The 21351-nt window shown below is 31.8% G+C and overlaps 1 protein-coding gene across 6 annotated transcripts in view; it reads left to right on the top strand.

The window, feature by feature from the left end:
* Positions 1 to 21351, top strand: part of LOC127707424 (multidrug resistance-associated protein 1-like) — a 63874-nt gene that overhangs the window by 21844 nt on the left and 20679 nt on the right. For all 6 annotated transcript variants that reach the window (XM_052211932.1, XM_052211935.1, XM_052211934.1 and 3 more), the window contains exons 14-28: positions 589 to 735; positions 1969 to 2053; positions 3944 to 4010; positions 5592 to 5718; positions 6431 to 6607; positions 7005 to 7172; positions 8408 to 8600; positions 11919 to 11985; positions 12298 to 12687; positions 15294 to 15405; positions 15852 to 16062; positions 16389 to 16699; positions 17813 to 18012; positions 20198 to 20324; positions 21012 to 21113. In XM_052211932.1, the coding sequence (XP_052067892.1) occupies positions 589 to 735; positions 1969 to 2053; positions 3944 to 4010; positions 5592 to 5718; positions 6431 to 6607; positions 7005 to 7172; positions 8408 to 8600; positions 11919 to 11985; positions 12298 to 12687; positions 15294 to 15405; positions 15852 to 16062; positions 16389 to 16699; positions 17813 to 18012; positions 20198 to 20324; positions 21012 to 21113 (2484 nt within the window). The remainder of the gene's footprint in view (positions 1 to 588; positions 736 to 1968; positions 2054 to 3943; positions 4011 to 5591; positions 5719 to 6430; positions 6608 to 7004; positions 7173 to 8407; positions 8601 to 11918; positions 11986 to 12297; positions 12688 to 15293; positions 15406 to 15851; positions 16063 to 16388; positions 16700 to 17812; positions 18013 to 20197; positions 20325 to 21011; positions 21114 to 21351) is intronic.

Genomic DNA, 21351 nt, shown 5'->3' with positions numbered 1-21351 from the left:
TGACAGACAATAAACAACGACAACCACTGAATTATTTGTTCCTGACTTGGGACAGGCACACACAAAATGTAGCGTTGTTTAATAAGCGATCCAACCTCTCATATCATTTGACACTGGTTAAACAACACACCTTAAGAACAAACTGTAAACATTCATTGAACAGGGATTAATATTTCAGATTGGCGCAAAGCACAAAAACAAATAACAAAAAAATACATTAAGTGAAGATCAGAGTACTCGAAGTTACTGAACGCTAGTCGAAGGCAATAACAACTGATATACAAATCATGGTTCCCAGACATAAATATCAATCAGTACACATCCAAAATTTAGTGTAAAGTCGCCAACAATAGACATAGAAAAACAAGATGTATGACATGAAATAGCTTAAAAATTTCGAAGTTGCCATCAAACACAAATCAATTTATCAATGAATGAATCAATAAATCAATCAATCATTGTGCATGTAAAAAAAGAACAATAGCGTAATCATGATAATGACATATATACTAACGAGAGACAAACAAGGTGCAATGTTATGCCATACAATAAAGTTCTTTATTAATTACCACCTGAATTGTTTTTCAGATATCATTTTGTACTTTTGGTTCGTATGTGTTCTTGTACCCTAACGACGCTATGTCAGCAGAGAAAATATTCTTATTTACCTGGATGTTTAGAAATCTTCACTGGGCTTTGCATGCCGTTACACATACTATCAACAATTTTAATCAGGTGAGTGCCAAGAACAACAGGAAACATTTTTCGCCTGGCGGGTGATGCGTGCATTGCAAGAGAAAGTAACCTGTTTACATATATGCCTAGTCTCTCTCTTTTTGGAGTTATTACTTTATTATTATTTTCTACTTCGTTTTGAACGTTCTTGATTGAGTTATGAGATTTAAAAATCGGTAAAACTATGGTTTTCTCTAATGAACTACTGAGACTTTAAGTTTGGTAAAATAGGGTCATTAACGTTAAAATATTTGAACGACAGAACGAGAAATAGACATAGCCATTTCATGATGAATGAAAAATCCAAAATAAAATCGCTAATACCTTGCTTTGGTTTTACCAATCCGCAGTAGAAATGCTTAAAAAAAATGAATATACCACAGCTACTATCAGACATAATAAATGAAAGAAAAATCGACAAGATTATGGAAAGAAAATTGCAAACGACAAAAAAGAGAAGCAAATGCCTACAAAAATACTGAGCAACACAATTCACTCCTGAAACCAGGATGGACTCCCAGACCATCGGGAAGAATAAGGAGATCCTGCACCATATGTGGCACTCGTGATGTTGTTCATAACAAGTACAATTCGATGATAAGTCTCAATCGGTAACACTGTGTCACACTCAAAACAAAGACGATAATATTGTGTTGATGATTGCAAAATGTCTGTGACAAATATTCCATTACGGCCAAAACACATCATGGTGTTTTTTGTAAACATTTTTAAGGGTTGACGTCAATTTTAACACTAGGAATTGTGAATTGAATAGCTTCATTGTAAGCAACAACCCTCTATCAAGGAGATGATAATAGAAAAAGCAAAGTATTGTGATAAAAAACGTTGGGTTTTTAGTTGCTAATAATAGGTTTAATAACAAACGAGAATTGCATATCGCTTGATATAAACTCGAGGTATTTAATTTAAATAGATTAATAAACGAGCCTTCGATCGTCGAGTTTATTATTGATAATTATATCAAATATCGAGAGTTTATATTAAACTATATCCAATTCTCTCTAGTTGTTGAAACTATTTCTCTTATAGTTAAAGCTCTCTTGTTTTAAATTACAAATTCAACAAATCGTTGATCTAGTCTTTTGCACATAGCAGTTCGACGTCATATATCCTGTTCTTACGTTAAACTTTAACACTAGGCACTTTAAAGCCTTTTGTACGCTTCAGAATGCAATAAAACTTGACATCTTTTTTGCAACATTTCTGTTTTAGGCTTACGTATCGTATCAACGAATCGAGAATTTTCTTAACAATGAGGAAATAGATGACGATTTTATAACACGGAGTAAAGAGACAAGTGAGTAGTTACTTATCAATTATGGACTTTTGACAGGTTCATATATAATGTATTGACTGAGTGAAAGTCCTTAATTTATATATTACATATGTAAATAATGTATTTGGAAAATGGCGTTCAATGTTCTTTCTCTGTATTTTTAAATTGTATTTTGCAAGAATGTTAACATATAATTGAAAATTTCAATATTCTTGGAATAACTTCATAGCTTGTTGCCTTAGCTTTCTTGTATTCTTAGCGTCTGTATTTAACATAAAATTCTTGATATCTCCTTCTGATAAATTTGCAACTTTTCTTTTCGTCTGCGGCGCTTCCTCCATGGTTGTTATTTGTGACGTCATGACGTCATAAATCTAAATTTAGCAAGATTTTTTATATTGACCGTCAATATACATATAAATAGAAACATAGCTTCAATATACTTAAAAATAGAAACAAAGCTTCGGATACACAAAATAACCTTTGAAACACGTGATCATAATATCCAATGAAAACAAGAGATGTAATATTTGTCTATATTACATATAGTTCGATTTTCCTGTTTCTCATTGGTTTATTTGATCACGTGTTTCCGAATTAATATATTTTGTATTTTTTTCACTATTTTGACATATTGTCTCCAGCTACTATTTTTAAAAATGATATTGACTCCATGTTACTAAATATAGTAAAATCCAGTCAACTTCATTTCCAAAAATAGTAACATCGAGTCAATATCATTTTCAAACTTACACTATATACATATAATATATATATAAATTAAGGACTTTTACTCAGTCAATACTTTATATATGGACCTGTAATTTTATATTAAACCTCGGTCAATATAATCTGAACAGGTCTATATATAATGTATTGACCTCGTCAAAAGCCCATAATTGATAATTAATATAAATAAAATAGAAGGATATTTTGGGTAAAAGCCACCGATACAGCACCCCTATGACGAAACAAAATGACCACATTTCAAGGTTAATTGACAGTCTTAGACCATAAATAAACGGTATGAATGAAGCATTACAGTAATTATGACAATTATCTGAAATTAAAAAGTGAATATTTTATATAGTCTAGGCTCTTATTTCCTTAAGTCAAAAAGAATAAAAATAAATAAAAAACAAAACTCTGTAATTAGCATGTGATATTTAAACAAACGCTTATGAGACTACTAATACATGTAGTTGCGCTGAGTAACTCGATTTTTAATTATCATTTAAGAATTAAGAAACTAGTTTCATTACTGTAATCATTATTTTAGTAATCATTTTAACTGAGTTCTATAAGTTTTCTATGTACCCTCCCCCTTTTTTTTTACATTTTTACCTTTTATATCTGTTTGTATTGTTCACACATTGTTGTCAATATATTGGAATTTTATGCGACTGTCATACAAGTGAGAGGTCTAGCTAGCTATTAAACCAAGTGTAATCAGCCATTTTCTACATAAGTAAATGTTTGCACTAAGTCAGGAATATGACAGTAGTTTTCAGTAGTTTGATGTGTTTAAGTTTTTGATTTTGCCATTGGAGAAGGGACTTTCCTCTTGAATTTTCATTTGATTTCGGTATTTTTGTTATTTTACTTTTTTAATCATTTAACTATGCCATCATGCACCAATTCCAATTACTTAATATACTTGTATATGTTACATTATATACAAGATTCACAATTGTACCATAATTCGTTCCACATCACATCATACATGTCATGCATAATTCATACTTTCAGCATCATAAGAAGGTCTCCATGACTGCAAACAGCATTCCATATGATATCAATAAGGTTTATTAGGAAAGTCACAATTGTTGACATTCGATGCTGGCAAACAAGTTTAAATATTTCTATTTTTGAATTAAGAAAGAGGATTTATTATTTCTTATTTATATGCAGAATATGGAATTACATTAACTGATGGAAATTTCAAGTGGGATAAAACGGCAGAAACAATATTGAAAGAGTAAGTATTTACTGCTTTTAAAAAGAAAAATATTAACATATGAATTTAATTAAATAAAACAGAAGAACAAAAGACAATAGCATATGGTCAAATTGCTAAATGCCTAAAAAAGCAAAGAACAGTCTACAAACATTACACCACAAAATAAAACTAAGCACACGAGTTAACCTCAAGTGAACCGGAAGGAAACAATATCATTAACTACTTAGACATATAAAATATTTCAATGCAGTAGTTGCTTAAGGTTGTTTGCAATCGTGCTGGTTCTTCAAAATTACATTTTATATTCACACCTCAGACTCTAGCAAGTGGCATCAGCTAAATAGATAATTATTGTTATTTGTCAGTTACTACTATATAATCTGTGGAATTAATGGTACAAAGGAACATCAAATAACTTTGATTCAAATGCATTTACAATGTTTCATGACAAATAAATTGTTTGGTAGTTGTTTCCCCATCATAGTCGTATTTAAATTAAAAAGGAAAGTACTAAACTGCAGTCTAAAACCGTAAGTTTCAGAAAAATAGACAACATCGTTGAACATTCAAAAAACACAATACTATGCATTAAAAACTTGAAACTATGCAATGGTTACCCCTCCAAACCAAAACGCTAGTAGTTAAGATGATCCTTACACAGCTACTTTTGCATAGGTATTATTTCTGTACCAAAAATATATAGTACTGGAAATCTACTTTTAATATTCAGTACTATTTTGTAACTTTAAAATTATTGTAATATTTAGATACATGTATTTTACAATACTTGATATGTACTTGAAATTTAAGTACTACAAAATTTTGGTTACACCGTTACATTTTCAGTATTTTGAAAGTTTGTCTATTTCAAATCTCTTAAAGTTATGATTTTCAAACATGGAATATTGTTATAACTGTTGGTTTTACTTCTGTACCAAAAATTTCAAGTACAAATCAAGTACTGTAAAGTACAGATACCTAAATATTACAAGAATTTTAAAGTAAAGAAATAGTACTTAATATTAAAAGTAAATGTCCAGTACTACAGATTTTTAGTACAGAAATAGTACCTATGGAAAAGTAGCAGTGAAGTATTTACACAATAACTTTTCCAACAGTGAGAATTCGGTCTGATTTCATCTGTGTGAAGGCAATTAGCAGTACTGATTCGTTAGTAGAATAAACATTGGTGTCTCATTGGCACTCATACCACATCTTCCTATATCTATGGTGGTGAATTTTGGTTGTTTTTTGGACCATTTTTTTCTTTGAATAGAAACTTATACTGTAATTATAAACATCGTATTACTTGCATTAGAACGGAGGTTACCGGTCGTTTTTAAACCCTGATCGTATTTGATTATCGAGACACCGCGATATACAAGACTGTAGGAAGCGCAAGACAACTTTAAAGGCTTATGAATAAATAAGTTTTATTATAATTAGATTCGGTAAAGAATGAAAACCAGGACATACCATAAGCTCTAATGAGCTTTTAATCGACCAGCTGTATAAAATACATACCAACAAGAAAATATGTGTATATCTCTCGTTGATGCGTAAGTTGAATATCTTTTCAATTAATTAATGTAATTGTAGCATCAATCTGAAGATACCAGAAGGATCACTTATTGCAGTAGTTGGATCTGTAGGATCTGGAAAATCTTCATTTCTTACTTCACTTCTTGGTGAAATGGAAACGGATACGGCAAACATTAATGTAAAGGTACGTAGGAAAATCTTCATTTGTAACGTCACTTCTTGATGAATTGGAGACGGATACGTCAAACATAAATGTAAAAGTACGTAAGACGTCTTCAATAATTAAAATAAATTCATTTCCACAGATATTAAACACGTGTTATCATTCATGTACAGTTGATATTTTTTGTTGATTTATATTTGTTTTTTCTGGTTTATCGATAAGATAGATATAGATGTTTCAGCAATTATGTTTGGTTGATAGTTTGTTTTAAAGTAAGCAAAACTGACAGCATGCCTGTTCAGAAAACCATCGAAATGATAAGAAATAAACAATAATGTCTCCTCTTTAGATGGCCCGAGGTGAAGCTTATTTTGATTATACATTTTATAAAATTCTAGGCTCTTCAGTCAACCCTCAACAATTGTATGTTGAGTATTAATACGTGAAGTGTGATTTCATACTCCGTGCTAAAGGTTTCAGTGCTTTCAAGATGAAGAGCAGTTGACACCAGTGCTGTTTCCTCTTTGTTGCTTTACCAAAGTTCCAGCACGGATTTCTGTTTTTCTTATACTCTCTTTTCAAGTATTTACAGAACTTTGGTGGATATTTGTTTAAATGGTTATCAAACGACATCTCCTTAGTTTTATATTTGGCGGAATTACTTTGTATAAAAGGATGGGATCACTTACATTATAAACTCCCTCATATATTTCAATATCATGTCTCTCTACAGGGTTCGGTTGCATATGTTGCTCAGCAAGCATGGATAATGAATGCAACATTACAGGACAATGTGTTATTCGGCGATAAACTGAAGCAAAAGACATATGAGCAAATAATTGATGCAACATCTCTAAGAAAAGACTTAGAAATGTTTGCAGCTGGTGATCAAACTGAAATTGGTGAAAAGGTAAAATATGCAGTTATTATCTCTTGTTTTTAAGATCGATAATTTCTAAAAACATTTTTTTTTTTTTGCAGTAATACATGAAATATTGGCGCATTTAGTAAAAATGAAAGAAAGAAGAAATGTTCTCGTTTGTTGCGTGTGTATTGCACAAACCTTTGAATTGAAGATTTTGATTATAAATTAAGACAGGATATATGAATCTGTATTCTATGCATTTCAGTTTTTTGTTCATTATAAGTTTCAATTTTCAGCACCTCTCACAGCCTTTTATATCTAAGTTGTCATGAATATACCAGATATATACCATACGTATACAAATCGCAACTGCTAATAAATACAGATACTCCTTAAAATGCATATTGATATCATGATTAAGAATACATATTCAACTACACAGGGCATCAATTTGAGTGGAGGACAGAAACAAAGAGTAAGCTTAGCACGAGCATTGTATAAAGACGCGGATATATATCTCCTTGACGACCCACTAAGTGCTGTAGATTCACACGTTGGTAAACATATTTTCGATTCAGTTATAGGTCCAAGTGGTATTTTGAAGGACAAGGTATGTATCAGTTAACACTCATCCATGGTACAAAGCTTATTTGTTTTGATTTGCCAGACGTGCTTTCATCATGAAAGAGGCTATCGAATACAAATAGTTAGAAATCAAAATCAAGTTCGAAGTGAAACAGCACTTAACACCAATCATTAGAAATGAGTATACCTAATACAGCAAAGAACACCTTAACATACCAGAAGAAAATCTTTAGTGTTTCAAATATATCAAAATTATGTTAAAAACATAATTATGACCACAGGATGTTATATGTCAACAAAGATTCGGTACATACTGGTCTGGTAGTACTCTTAGGGTCTAAAGATTAATTTAACCGGCAGCTCATCAAATATAGTAGGTCAGCAATTGGCAATAGGCACGTTCCTTCTTTATTGACATTTTTGTAGTAGCTAAATATGCTAAATACCGGAACTAATTACACAGAAAGAAAATGAATGGTCAATGGTCCTTTTTTGGAGAAATTTGACGTTGATAATTTGTCGTGAAATGATTCTATCTAGATTGTTCGTGCTTTTATCATTTGCATACTTTGTTTTTAAAAAAATATAGAAAAAAAAAATAAGAGTTTTATAACATTTTGAAACTTTTTTTTTAACTATTTATAAAATAATAATGGGAAGGGAAAGTAGGGGGTTAGTGGGCAAAATATCTGAAGGCATAACATATAAAAAAAAACCAGTTGATTTCGAATATCTGACTAATATTTAAATAAACTCATCATAGATACATGTACCAGGATTAAAATTTTATATTTGCGCAAGAGGCGCATTTTTTCTACAAAAGTCTCATCAGTGTCGCTTCAATTGAAAAATATTAAAAAGGCCAAATAAATATGAAGTTGAAGAGCATTGAGGACCAAAAATTCCTGAAAATTTGCCTAATACGGCTAAATTAATCTACTCCTGAGGTAGAAAAGTCTAAGTGTTTCAAAAATTCCAAATTTTGTAAAATGTTAATTTATAATTATGACCATATCAATGATAATTCATGTCAACACAGAAGTGCTTATGAAGTTAAGCAAACACCTATTGCTTAATGTGTGTCAATTCAGATGCAATACTTTGTATGATATACTTTTATGACACTTGGTATGATATACTTTTATGACACATGGTGTTGATACTTCTCATTTGTTTGATCAAATACTATTATTCAAGCTAATTGATAAATCAGTATTTTAATATGTAAAGTGTTTATATACATGATATATATAATTACAGACAAGAATACTTGTAACACACGGACTTAGCTTTCTTAGAAATATGGATATGATAATCACACTAGTTGATGGTAAAGTAGGAGAAATAGGATCATTTACTGAACTCATTGGACATGATGGCGCTTTTGCAAAATTTTTGAAAATATATATGATAGAAGAACTGACATGTGGAGACCCTGAAGAAGAACAAGAAGGTATACTTCTGTTCATAAGATTTATTTCATACTTTGTAAATCGGAAATAAAGGTCATAAACTCCCTGAATGGAGTTAACTTCAAAATTTATACGATACAGTTTCATCATACAAAACTACACAAAACGAAATTCCAAAAACCCTTTCATCTATCCCCTTTCAGAATTTTGAATCACAATAGATTCGCATCGTTCAAAATTGCCCAAAAATTAGTGTGAGTCAAGAAATTGCATGCTTCATTATTTGTTTTTCTAAAATGGACTAACATTTAAAAATGATATAGTATTCCCCAATTACAATGTACAATGTACCATACAACATAAACCATGCCCCTTAATCCATTACACCATACACCTTAGACCATTACACAATTACACCTTAAAACATTACCACATTACACCATACAACTAACACTATTACACAATACACCTTGAACCATTACACCATTATAAAAAATAAGATGAGGTATGATTGCCAATGAGACAACTCTCTACAAGAGATCAAATGACACAGAAATTAAAAACTATAGGTCATCGTACGGCCTTCAACAATGAACAAAGCCCATACCGCATAGTCGGCTATAAAGGCCCCGAAATGACAAATGTAACACCATTCAAAGGAGAAAACTAACGGCCTAATTTATGTACAAAAAATGAACAAAAAACAAATATATAACACATCAACAAACGACAACCACTGAATTACAGGCTCCTGACTTGGGACAGGCGCATACATACAGAATGTGGCGTGGTTTAACATGTTAGCGGGATCCCAACCCTCTCCCTAACCTTGGAAAGTGGTGTAACAGTACAACATAAGTACGAACTATAAAAATCAGTTGAAAAAAGGCTTAACTCATCAGATGGATACAAATAGAAATACATCTAACAAAAACACAGAGTGGACGTGGCCGGGTACTTGTATATCCCAACAACAAAAAGACACTAAATACTGATCTGAGAGTACGCGCAGTTACTGACAGCTAGTGCAAAGCCACTAACAACTAATAAAAAAAATCATGCATCTAAGTCTAAATTATCAATCAGTACACATCCAACATCCAAAGGATTTAGTGTAAAGACGTCATAAACAGTCAGAGAAAAACATGACCTTGTGCAATGCCAAGATACAGGTATCGACAGATTGTAGATCCATAAATGTGTATATGTATATCAGAATAATATTTAGTATCCTTTTAATTTACTGATAACAAAATCAATATTAATACCAATAAAAACAATATTCAATGATCTTATTACAGTGTTGAATTGGTAACCTTTTAGAATAAGTTTATTTAAAGGATCGATAAGTTTACCAGGATCGGTTATGAATTTCCGGGAACAGTTAACAACATTTCCGTAAATATGAAGATGTGCTATCCCGTTTGAAATAAGTTTTCTACAGGTACAACCAAACTTCAAAACCAAATCTTTATATCTATGGAAGAATTTAGTAAAGGTTTTAAGTAATTTGTGGTAACGAAATCCCTGGCTTAATAATTTACCAGTAATACATAGATTACGTTCGTTAAAATCAAAAACGTCACAACAGACACGGGCATAGCGAACTAGTTGTGAAATATAAACACTGTAAGATGGTGCCAAAGGAACATCACCATCCAAAAAGGGTAGATCAACAATAGGGAACGAAAAATCTTCCCTTTTGTCGTAAATTTTAGTGTGGAGTTTCCCGTGTAAAAGCGATATATCTAAATCTAGGAAAGGACAGTTATTACCGTTTATATTTGATTTATTCAAAGTAAGTTCCTTTTGGTAAATTTCGGCAGTATATTTAGAAAATTCTTGATTATTTAACGAAAAAATATCATCAAGATAACGGTAAGTGTTGTTTATTTATCAACTGAATGCAAAATAGACGGGTCTTTACTGAGTTTGGTCATAAACTGTGATTCATAACAGTACACAAACAAATCTGTTATTAAAGGGGCGCAAATAGTGCCCATAGGAATATTTACAAACTGTCGATTAACTTTGTTGTCGAAACGTCCATAATTATTATCAAGGAGAAAATTAACAGCTTCAATCATCTCATCACACCAGTAAGTATATCTAGCATATTTACTTTTCTCATTAGAGAAGAAGGCATTAAATGAATTGCAGCAAATATATTTGCATTCAGATTTACCAAACGATCATTTAATTAAATAGGAAAACTTTTGAGATAAGATTGTGAGGAAGTGTAGTGTAAAGAGTAGAAAAGTTAAAACTGTGACCAGAATCAAAAGGACCATCAAAAGCACTTAATTTATCTAAAACATCCAAACAATTTTTTACACTCCAAAAAAAGTTAATTCCACTATTTTCATATATTTTATTACAATAGTTTATAGTAAGTTTTTTGATAGTACATGTAGTTAATGAACTTGTTAAAAGCACTGAAAGATCAGTTGTAGAACACTTACTAGAGGCCGAGATGAAACGATATTTAACTGTTTTTTGTGTAGTATAGGTTACCAATACATAGTTGGAACCTACAAATGTTCAGAAGAAGCCTTAAGCTATGATGTGGTTATGATATGTTTGTTTACTATATGACTCTCTGTGGAGCGCACGGACTTGAATGTAGGTGAATTTAACATGTCATTCTTAAGAACGTCCATGTAGTATTTACGGCATACCACCACCACATACACCATATACCTTACACAATTACACCATACAGTTAATGCCATAACACCATGCGCATTAAGCAATAATAGAATGCACTTAAAACCATTACACCATACAACTTTAAACTTTTATACCATACCTATTCAACCATTTTACCATGCACTTATAACCATTTTACAATACAAATTAAACCATTATACCATAAACCATAAACCATCACACCATACACCTTAAACCTTAACACCATACATCTTAAACCATTCAATCATACGCATTAAACCATTACACCATACGAATTTCGTTGGGAAGGTTTTAACATTCTAGGGCTGAAGCAATTATTTTGAAAACATTAAAATCGTCATGTGTTTTGTAATTGATCAATGGACATACATTCATTGTTACATATATCATACATTTGATTATTTAGGTTTTTCTTATTCTTATATTTTTTGTGGACTATTAATTGTAGCATGGAAGAGGAATACACTGTGTTACAGCTGTCTGCCCGTCCTTTAAGGAAGAGGTTGACTGTAGATTTTTTTGTCGTCTAATCTATGATATAGTTGCTCTGAAATTAACCAGCATCTCTTTAAAGCTTATTTATTTTCATATAAATGCATACCCTTTAATATTTCTTTTAACGCTATCTGTTTATATTATTTAGTAATGAGTATTTTTCAATTTTTCAGCTCTTGCATTAACAGAAGAAGTTGCATCCGAACTAGAGAGAAGTGGAAGTTCATCAGTTCTAATGAGGTATATATTTTTTATTAATGTAATTGTCATTGTTAACATTGTTTCCTTTTTTTTTAAAAATTATTTTAGTTTTAATTCCAATATAACTATGATATCATTCAAAAAGGGATTTGTGCTGCAATAACTAACCATTTACAAACAAAGTTATGTTAATAACCAAACAAGATATGAATAAACTGCGATTTAAAATGCGCTTTTCATGGCCATTAAATACATGCATAATTTTTATTTTCAACTTTATCATATTATATAAATATATCATAAAGTTGAAGTGTTTAGTATATAGTTAATCAATGTTAATATTCTTTATAGACAGCTGTCAGAGATAGCACAATTGAAAAGAATGGAATCAAGCGAGGATGAATCATACAAGTCTAGACCCTCATTACTAAGTCGTCATTCTGAAAGACCCACATTACTTAGACGTCACTCTGAAATATATAAAAAGACGATTGAATATGGATTAGAAAATGAAACGGTAGAAAAATGTGTGTTGAAGAAAAATTTTCTGAGACAACAGTCAGCAGATATTCATTCTACCACAAAATATTTGAATAGTTCCTTGCATGAAAAATTGCATCATACTTCCAATCAACATTTGCAGTGGTTAGAAGATAGAAACATATACAACCCTGACCCCTTAGATGATATTATAAACGATATATGCGTTGAAGACGAAAGTGAACACAGTATTATGAATAGGTAAGATTTCCTATACACAATGAGCTGTTTACACAGAGGCACCCTACAAAACATATTGTAAATACTCTTGAATAATCGAATATTTGTAGCTGACTTGACATCGGTATACACTATTCAATGTATTCGTTTAACTATTCTTGTAATTTTGATTGTTTATACATAACATTTTTATCCCTCTGTCGATGTCACTATTGGTTGACTGTGAAATGTTGGTCATTATACCCCCGCTTTAAAAAAGTGGGGGTATACTGTTTTACCTCTGCCTGTCCATTAGTCAGTCCGTCAGTTCGTCCGTCAGTCCGTCTGTCAGTCCCATGAATATTTTTCGTCGCATCTTTCTCAGGAACTACAATACAAGGATTTCTGATATTTTGTTTCAGGGTTAATATAAGTCAGGTATACCGTGTGAGGCGTTTTCAGATTAATCACTCAACAACTTTCTGTTAATCGAACACTTGTTTCATTTTACACATGATAGCCAAGTTGAAAATTTTCGTCACATTTTTCTCAGGAACTACAATACAAGGATTTCTGAAATTTGGTTTCAGGGTTTACATAAGTCAGCTATACCGTGTGATGCGTTTTCAGATTCATCCCTCAACAACTTCCTGTTTACCTTATACTTTTAGCGGGCAGGGGTATCATTAGTGAGCAGTAGCTCACAGATTCACTTGTTTCACATGTTTCATTCGTGTTGATCAATTTGACATCATGGGATGGCTTTCATATCAAATGTTAGTGGTAGACTTATAAGATACGGTGTATCGTGTATGTTTTTGAAAATAGGTTAATTTGACAAAAAAAAGAGGCTTTTTGTGTTTATTTTTTAATTACTAAAGAAATCAAAAATCGATGAATTCGGAAGTGAAAATAGAGACTTTCATTGCATCTATACAGATAATTCGATAATTTTTTTCGGACTGTGCGTCCGTTCGTTCATTTGTTCATTCGTTCGTCCGTTCTTCCGCCCGTCTGTCCCGCTTCAGGTTAAAGTTTTTGGTCAAGGTAGTTTTTGATGAAGTTGAAGTCCAATCAACTTGAAACGTAGTACAAATGTTCCCTATGATATGATCTTTCTAATTTTAATGCCAAATTAGAGTTTTGATCCCAATTGCACAGTCCACTGAACATAGAAAATAATAGTGCGAATGGGGCATCCGTGTACATTCTTGTTTTTATATTAAAATAGTCATTTTTTTACAAACTAAGAATCAATTATTATGATTATGAAAAAAAACTTACTTAAAATACAGAGGCACTATACAGTTTGTATGGAAATAAAGGATACCAAAGGGACATTCAAACCTTAAGTCGAAAAAAAACTGACAACGCCATGACTAAAAAAGAAAAAGACAAACATACCAACAACAGTACACAAAACACAACATAGAAAACCAACGACTGATCAACACGAACCCAATCAAAAACTGAGGTGATCTCATGTGCTCTGGAAGGGTAAGCTGATCTGGCTCTACTTGTTGAACCCGTCGTGTTGCTAAATAGTAAATAAGAGGCAACAATTGTTTAGCAAGGTTCAAAAATAGGCTAAAGATACATTGTTCGAAAATAAACTTACAACGCCATGGTAAAAGAATTATTGATCAAAAGACAAACGTTACAGTATACATGGTATACAAAACACAACATAGAAAACTAATAACTGAGCAACACGAATTCCCCTAAAAATCGATGTTGATCTTTAGGAGCTCCGGAAGGGTAACCAGATCTAACTCCGCATGTAGCACTTGTCAAATCTTATTAATTCATTTAGCAGATACAAATCAACAAAAACAAAACAAAATTGCATCAACTTCAAAGGAACGAGGTCTGTTGACTTTATTTTAAAATTTCAGATTATCTGATTCTGTTTTTATTGACTAGTATTTATAAGATCTCAGCCTTGAGATGAGATGTAGTCGTGAAAAACCTTCGAGTTTGAAAGGCCATCATTGATGATCTGTTTATCGCTATTTTGCCTATGACGTCGTTGATGTTTACCTAACAACGACAAGTGCGCCTTTAGTCTCAGACGATAATTTTCTATTTTAAGCGAGTAGTATGATATGCAAAATTATCCCGAAAAAGATCAAAGGAAAAACATACTACATGTAAATAGCGATAAAAAAAATTACATTGATTTGCTGAAAAAATTCATGACCAGTTCTACATTATAAATACTACATTTTTGAAATTGTGAAAATGGTAAATGCACACACAAATGTATTGTATTCACTAAACATTTCGACAAAAGATATCATTATTACATAACAGACGTTCATCTCGATCATATCGTTTTCATGTAGGTAGTATTTTATGACAGGCAAGATTCATTCAATAGCATATTCAATCACACTGTACATTCTGACACTATGAGTAAAATTAAAAGGACGCAATATTGAATTATATACGAAGTGAGAGATTTAGCTAGCTATAAAAGCAGGATTAATCTGCCAATTTCTACCTAAGGAAATGCCTGTACCAAGTCAGAAATATGACAGTGATTTTTCATTCATATGACATGTTTGATGTGTTTGAGCTTTTGAGTATCTTTCCATTTGAATTTTCCTTGGAGTTTGGTATTTTGTTATTTTATTTTTATTTTGCAGACTATCCTCACGTTGTTTGTCAAGACAAGCATCAAAGTGTATTATCACGAATGATAATGAAAAATGCACCAAAGCATCACTGATAGAAGATGAAACCATTGAATCAGGAACGGTATCATATTTATCTTAAAATATGTCAATGAACATTTTTAATTTAATTAATTCTTCAAAACAAATAAAATATCATTCACTGCTCATTGATAATACAGCACGACAAGAACACTCGTATATTTTAACTTATCCAACATTGTCAGTTTAAACTATGACCACTAATTCACAAAATTTCTTTCTTTTATAAACATTGCGTTAAACAGTTTAGTTATCCTTCATGGAACTACTTCCTCAAGATTCAACTTTTTTCATATTTCTTTGTAAGATTTTGTCAACATAAATATCTTCAAAAAGCAACATAAAAAACATTGCATAAGTTTGTTAAAGACTTAACTTAAAAAAAACTCTGTGGTTAAGAGTGAAAAAAAAAATCAAATTAACTATCATTGCTTTCAAAACGTTGTATTGACATAAATGCATAAATAAAAATACTTTTGTTTTCAATAGGTGAAGGTCAGTGTTATAATGTCCTACGTGCGAGCTATTGGTATTAAGTTGTGTATAATTGCATTAGCATTCAATATGGCACATTACGTAGCGGAAATATATTTGGACGTGTGGCTAAGTAAAATCACTGATGATGCTAGTTCTGACGAAAAGGACCGACCATCTATCAAAATGAGAGTTGGTGTGTATGGAGCCATAGGCTTAATAAGAGGCAAGTTTAAACATAAGTGAAAAACAAGATTTGCATACTGTTTCATTTGGTTATATCATAAAGCTATTACACTTTCTCATACATTGTTGACTTGGGTAGATATTTTGGGTATTTGTTGAAGTTTTTTTTAAGTTTCCAAAATATTTGGTTTTTTAATTTACCTGAAAGAGACTATTTCAGAAAAGCCCTTCGAAAGCAAACCTGAAGTGTAATTTCTTATTTGTGATAATGATAAAAAATATTCGGTCGTACCTGTTTTTAGTGATTTGAAATATACATGTAAAAATATAACTTTAAACCTTGAACGTTACATTTAATAATTTTAGGCATACTTATCCTGATAACAGAACAATTGGTAGAAATCGCTATGATAAATGGAGCTAGAAAGCTCCATACTAGCTTACTAAACAACGTTCTCATGTCACCGATGAGCTTTTTTGATTCAACTCCACTTGGTAGAATCATCAACAGATTTTCAAAAGATATTGAGTCTATTGATGAAGACATTGTATTTATGTTCAAAGATGTAGTAGTCAGCGGTTTCTATTTTATCATGTCTGTAATGGCCATGTGCAGTGGGACACCTCATATGATTTTGGTCGTGGTACCAATAAGTATGGCTTTTTGGTACATCCAGGTAAGTGCTTTTATACATTTTAACATAATTGCATTCATCTTTTATAAACGATTTCTACATAGTTTGTCGAAACGTGTTCACAAATGAATGCACCCGACTACAAAAGTAAACAGATAAAGTGCTGGTCCTTATTTTTTGTGTGTTTTTTGCTGTGCATGTACTGATTTTGTGTCATGGATTGATACCAATATCCTTAGTTTTTCTAGTATGATAAAAAAAAATATAAGAAGACGTGGTATGATAGCCAATGAGATAATTCTCCACCAGAAACCAAATGACAAAAAAGGTTAACTAGAGTAACGATTTATTCTTCTTAAACTTTAGATTACTAGTTCTCGTTGATATCATCGGTTCATAGGTCCGTACATGTAGCAACTCTGACATGCATAGGACATGTCGTTCTTAAATTATCCAATGATAAATTTGTAATTTTACCTGATTAATGTAAGTCAGGAAAAGTGTTTGCACACAATGTATTAGTTTTTTTTTTGTTTGATGTTTATTTACAACATATGTTCTCGATTGAGTTCACTGTAAACAAATTCTAATTTAATATGTCATATTATATGTAAAACGTAAAAGAGTTACATAGGGGGAATGAAAAAAACGTAGATAGGATGATCAATTCTGTCAAAATCATGCAGCAAAAAAATGCACAGAATTACAAAAACAAAACTGAACTGCACAAACCCAACTAAAATTTGGGTTGACCTACTGTGGAGGGATTATCAGTAGAAGTGCCATATATCGTGTTGATCATAACAAGTAGTTCAGTAATAATCACAGGAAGGAAGATGAAATTGCATGAACGGTCAACGGAACAAATCCGAAGTCACGGCGAACCACCAGTTGATCATAACAAAAAAACCCAATCATGTCAAATAAATATTAAAAAAAAATGAAGTCAATTTTTGTTTGTTTACTTAAATTTGTAACAAAGAATTCTGTCTACTTTTTATAAGTGTAGAACACAAAGAAAGGCTTAGGCAAGAATTTTTTTAAACATGAACATTTTTTTTTGTTCAACTTTAGCAATGTTTAAGATTTGTCACAATTAATCTGAAAAAAAATGAATTATAGTACATGTTTTGTTATCTCCCTTCTTTTATCCAGCAAACAACAGTACCAACCCGACGGCAATTGCAAAGACTAAGTTCAGCTGCGCGATCACCAATATACTCCCATATGGGTGAAACCATATCAGGGTGTTCAACCATACGAGCATACCAACAGGAGAGTAGATTTATCCAAGAGTTGATAAATCGATGCGATGATTATAGTAATTGTATTAATCTTATTTGGTCAACAGGAAAGTGAGTTAATATATTTGCATAATTTTATATTACTTTTTAGGCTAAAGTATTTGTAACTTGCAATAACTTTTAAATATCGTTAACCCTTTTTTTGCCTAACAACACAGTCAAATACATTAGGACAGTTTCAGTCCCGATTTTATAAGGAACCTTCTTCAACTTTTGTAGTCTATAAATACAACTGATGCGTTAATTGATCGTTTGTGTTTAACGCCACTTACAGAATGACCAGTTTTATAGATGTAGTCATCTGTAGAATACCAGGAGAGAACAAACCTTCGACAGGATAATTGGAAATTTAATCAATATCCTATTAAGATTGAAGTCGGATGCATGTAGCCGAAATTAGGTTTTGAACTTACAATCTCGGAGTTGACAGGCTAATGATCACCGATAAGATTGGAGTCGAATACTCCTGGCCAAAGTGAGATTTTGAACGTACATTATTAGAGTTGGAAAGATAGTGATCAATGATAAGATCGGAGTCAAATTCACATGGCCAAAGCAAATATCTTGAGTTGACATGATAGTGATCAATAATAAGATTACAGTCAAATGTGCTTGGCCAAAGCAAGGTTTTGAACTGTTGATCTCAGAGTTCACAAACTAGGGAATCATAAGAATTGCATAATACTTTTGAACTACCATAATTTTGATTGGTTGATTGTTGGTTGCTTAACATTCACTGTCATAATTTGAAAATGATAGTTTTATGAATACATTGTTTAGAAATAACTTGCACATCTTGCATGATTAGAATAACTATCTAATAAAGAGAAAAAATCAGTAGTCATAAATTATGAACAGTTCTTTATACAAGCGACCAATTTAATGTTATGGAATCTGTGTTACAAGGGAATCGTTAGAGAACATAATTCTTCTATACATAAAATTGATAATGGAAATGGGGAATATGTCAAAGAGACAACAACCCGACCAAAGAGCACACAACAGCCGAAGGCCACCAATTGGTCTTCAATGCAGCGAGGCAATCCCGCACCCGGAGGTGGTCCTCAGCTGGCCCCTAAATAAAATTGTGTGCTAGTTCAGTGAAAATGAACGTCACACTAAATTCCAAAACATATAAATGAACTTAAGTTAAACATACTAGACTAACAAAGACCAGAGGCTCCTGACTTGGGACAGGCGCAAAAATGCGGCGGGGTTAAACATGATTTGTGAGATCTCAACCCTCCCCCTATACCTCTAGCCAATGTAGAATAAAGAAACACATAGCAATACGCACAGTAACACTCAGTTCAAAAAAAGTCCGAGTCCGATGTCAGAATAGGTAACAAAAGAAATTAAGCAAAATGACAATGAACCATAAATGAACAAAGGACTACTAGCAGTTACTGACATTCCAGCTCCAGAACTCAATTAAACTGATTGAAAGATTATGTCTTCATCATATGAAAATCAAGTACAGTCCCTCCATTTAGGGGTTTAGTATCATACCATCATAAAATATATGAGAAGAACATAACCCGTATCATACCAACAACTGGTTTTAGAATAAATGTGTTTATTTCCGATGCAAAGACCCTATGAGTGAATCAACATTAATACCAAAATATGCAATCCTTAATGACTTGACAACAGTATCGTAACTATATCCATTCCGAATAAGTCTGTTTAAAGGTTTGGTTAGCTTTTGAGGTGAATGCCGACATTTTTGTGCTTTGTAAAGAATATTACCATAAAATATTGGATGTGAAATACCTGAACGTATAAGATGTCTGCGTGTTGATTTATATTTACGAATGATGTCCTTGTACCGATGATAAAATTTAGTAAATGTTTTGACTAGTTTGTGATATCGAAAACCCTGGTGTAATAATTTTTCAGTTATACAGAGATTTCTTTCGTTGAAATCAAATACGTTGTTACAAACACGAGCGAATCGAACAAGTTGAGATATATAAACACCATAAGATGGCGACAAGGGAACGTCACCATCTAAAAATGGATAATTAACAATAGGAAATGAAAAATCATCTCTTTTATCATAAATTTTGGTATTAAGCTTCCCGTTAAAGATAAAGATATCAAGATCCAGGAAGGGCAGTGTTCATTGTTAGTATTAGATTTATTTAAAGTCAATTCGGCAGGATATATCTCTGTATATATTTGATCTACATTAATTGACAATCTTATCATTATGTAAATGTGATCTTTCTTCTAGATGGACACATATCAGAAATGATTTCCTTGGAGCGATTGTAGTATTTTGTGCCTGTATGTTTTCGCTGATTGGTAAAGATCATCTCACTGTAGGGATTGTCGCTTTGACATTTACATATGCCTATAAAGTAAGAATGACAATAATAAATAGCTAAATTTGAAATTAAAGTTGCACTAAAATATCTTATCTTGAATTTTTAGTTGCCCTATACAGAAAAGGAATCAAAAGCAAAAGACCTTTAGGCAGCACGTCAATGTTACCTAGATAAACTATTTTGTCAAGTCTTACTCAAAAACAGCACAACACAGTGAACCCTACAAAAAACAACACAACAAAGGGAGTAGTAGATGAACAGAACGACCAAAATAACTTAAAATCAAACAATAGTCCAAAATTACACTCGTCACAGACTTATAAGTATTGAGCAAAGCGAACCCAAAAACAAAAAAAGAAATGTGCTCTGCTGAATAAGTGAGCTGGTCCTGTTGCACTTCGATTGTCCTTCATTTTACATTGTTGATACACATAAGTTAATTTTCTTGTGGGTATATGTTCATGCCCAATTCTCATTGTTACTGATTGTCCTGATGTTTTTTATCGATTATTTTGTATTGTTGGTTTATATATTACATGTATTTCTGTTATTGATTTTGCGTTATTCTTTATACATATGCCTGTACATCTACTAGCGTTTAAATAATGATGTTTTATTTGCCATTTAACATGAGGATTTTTTTGTTACTCACATATTCTGACATGTTTTTTAAAACTCAATGTTGACTTCAAGCGCAATAACAACTTTTCATATTTTTAGATGAAGGATCTTATTCGATGGTTTATGTTGAATTACGCCGATTTTGAAACCAACATTGTTAGTATTGAAAGAGTCACTGAATTCGTTGAAACTCCAAAAGAGGTATATTTAGATTTATTGAAATGTTGTATTGATATTAGAGAGAATTACAAAACAAATTTTCGTTTTCATCTTCTTATTCGTTTGCCTTTAAACCAGAACAAAATATTAATCTACCAAAATGTTTTATCAAAACTCTTAAGTCGAAGCGAACACAACAAATGAAAAATGACAAATGACACAACTAGATTCCACAAACCAATACATAAGAAACTATAGACTGACTAATGAGAATCCGAAT

This window comes from Mytilus californianus, unplaced genomic scaffold, assembly GCF_021869535.1.
Source record: "Mytilus californianus isolate M0D057914Y unplaced genomic scaffold, xbMytCali1.0.p SCAF_7, whole genome shotgun sequence".
Taxonomy (NCBI): Eukaryota; Metazoa; Mollusca; class Bivalvia; order Mytilida; family Mytilidae; genus Mytilus; species Mytilus californianus.
The sequence above is the reverse complement of the archived record's forward strand: the minus strand, read 5'-3'. Positions and strand labels throughout refer to the sequence as shown.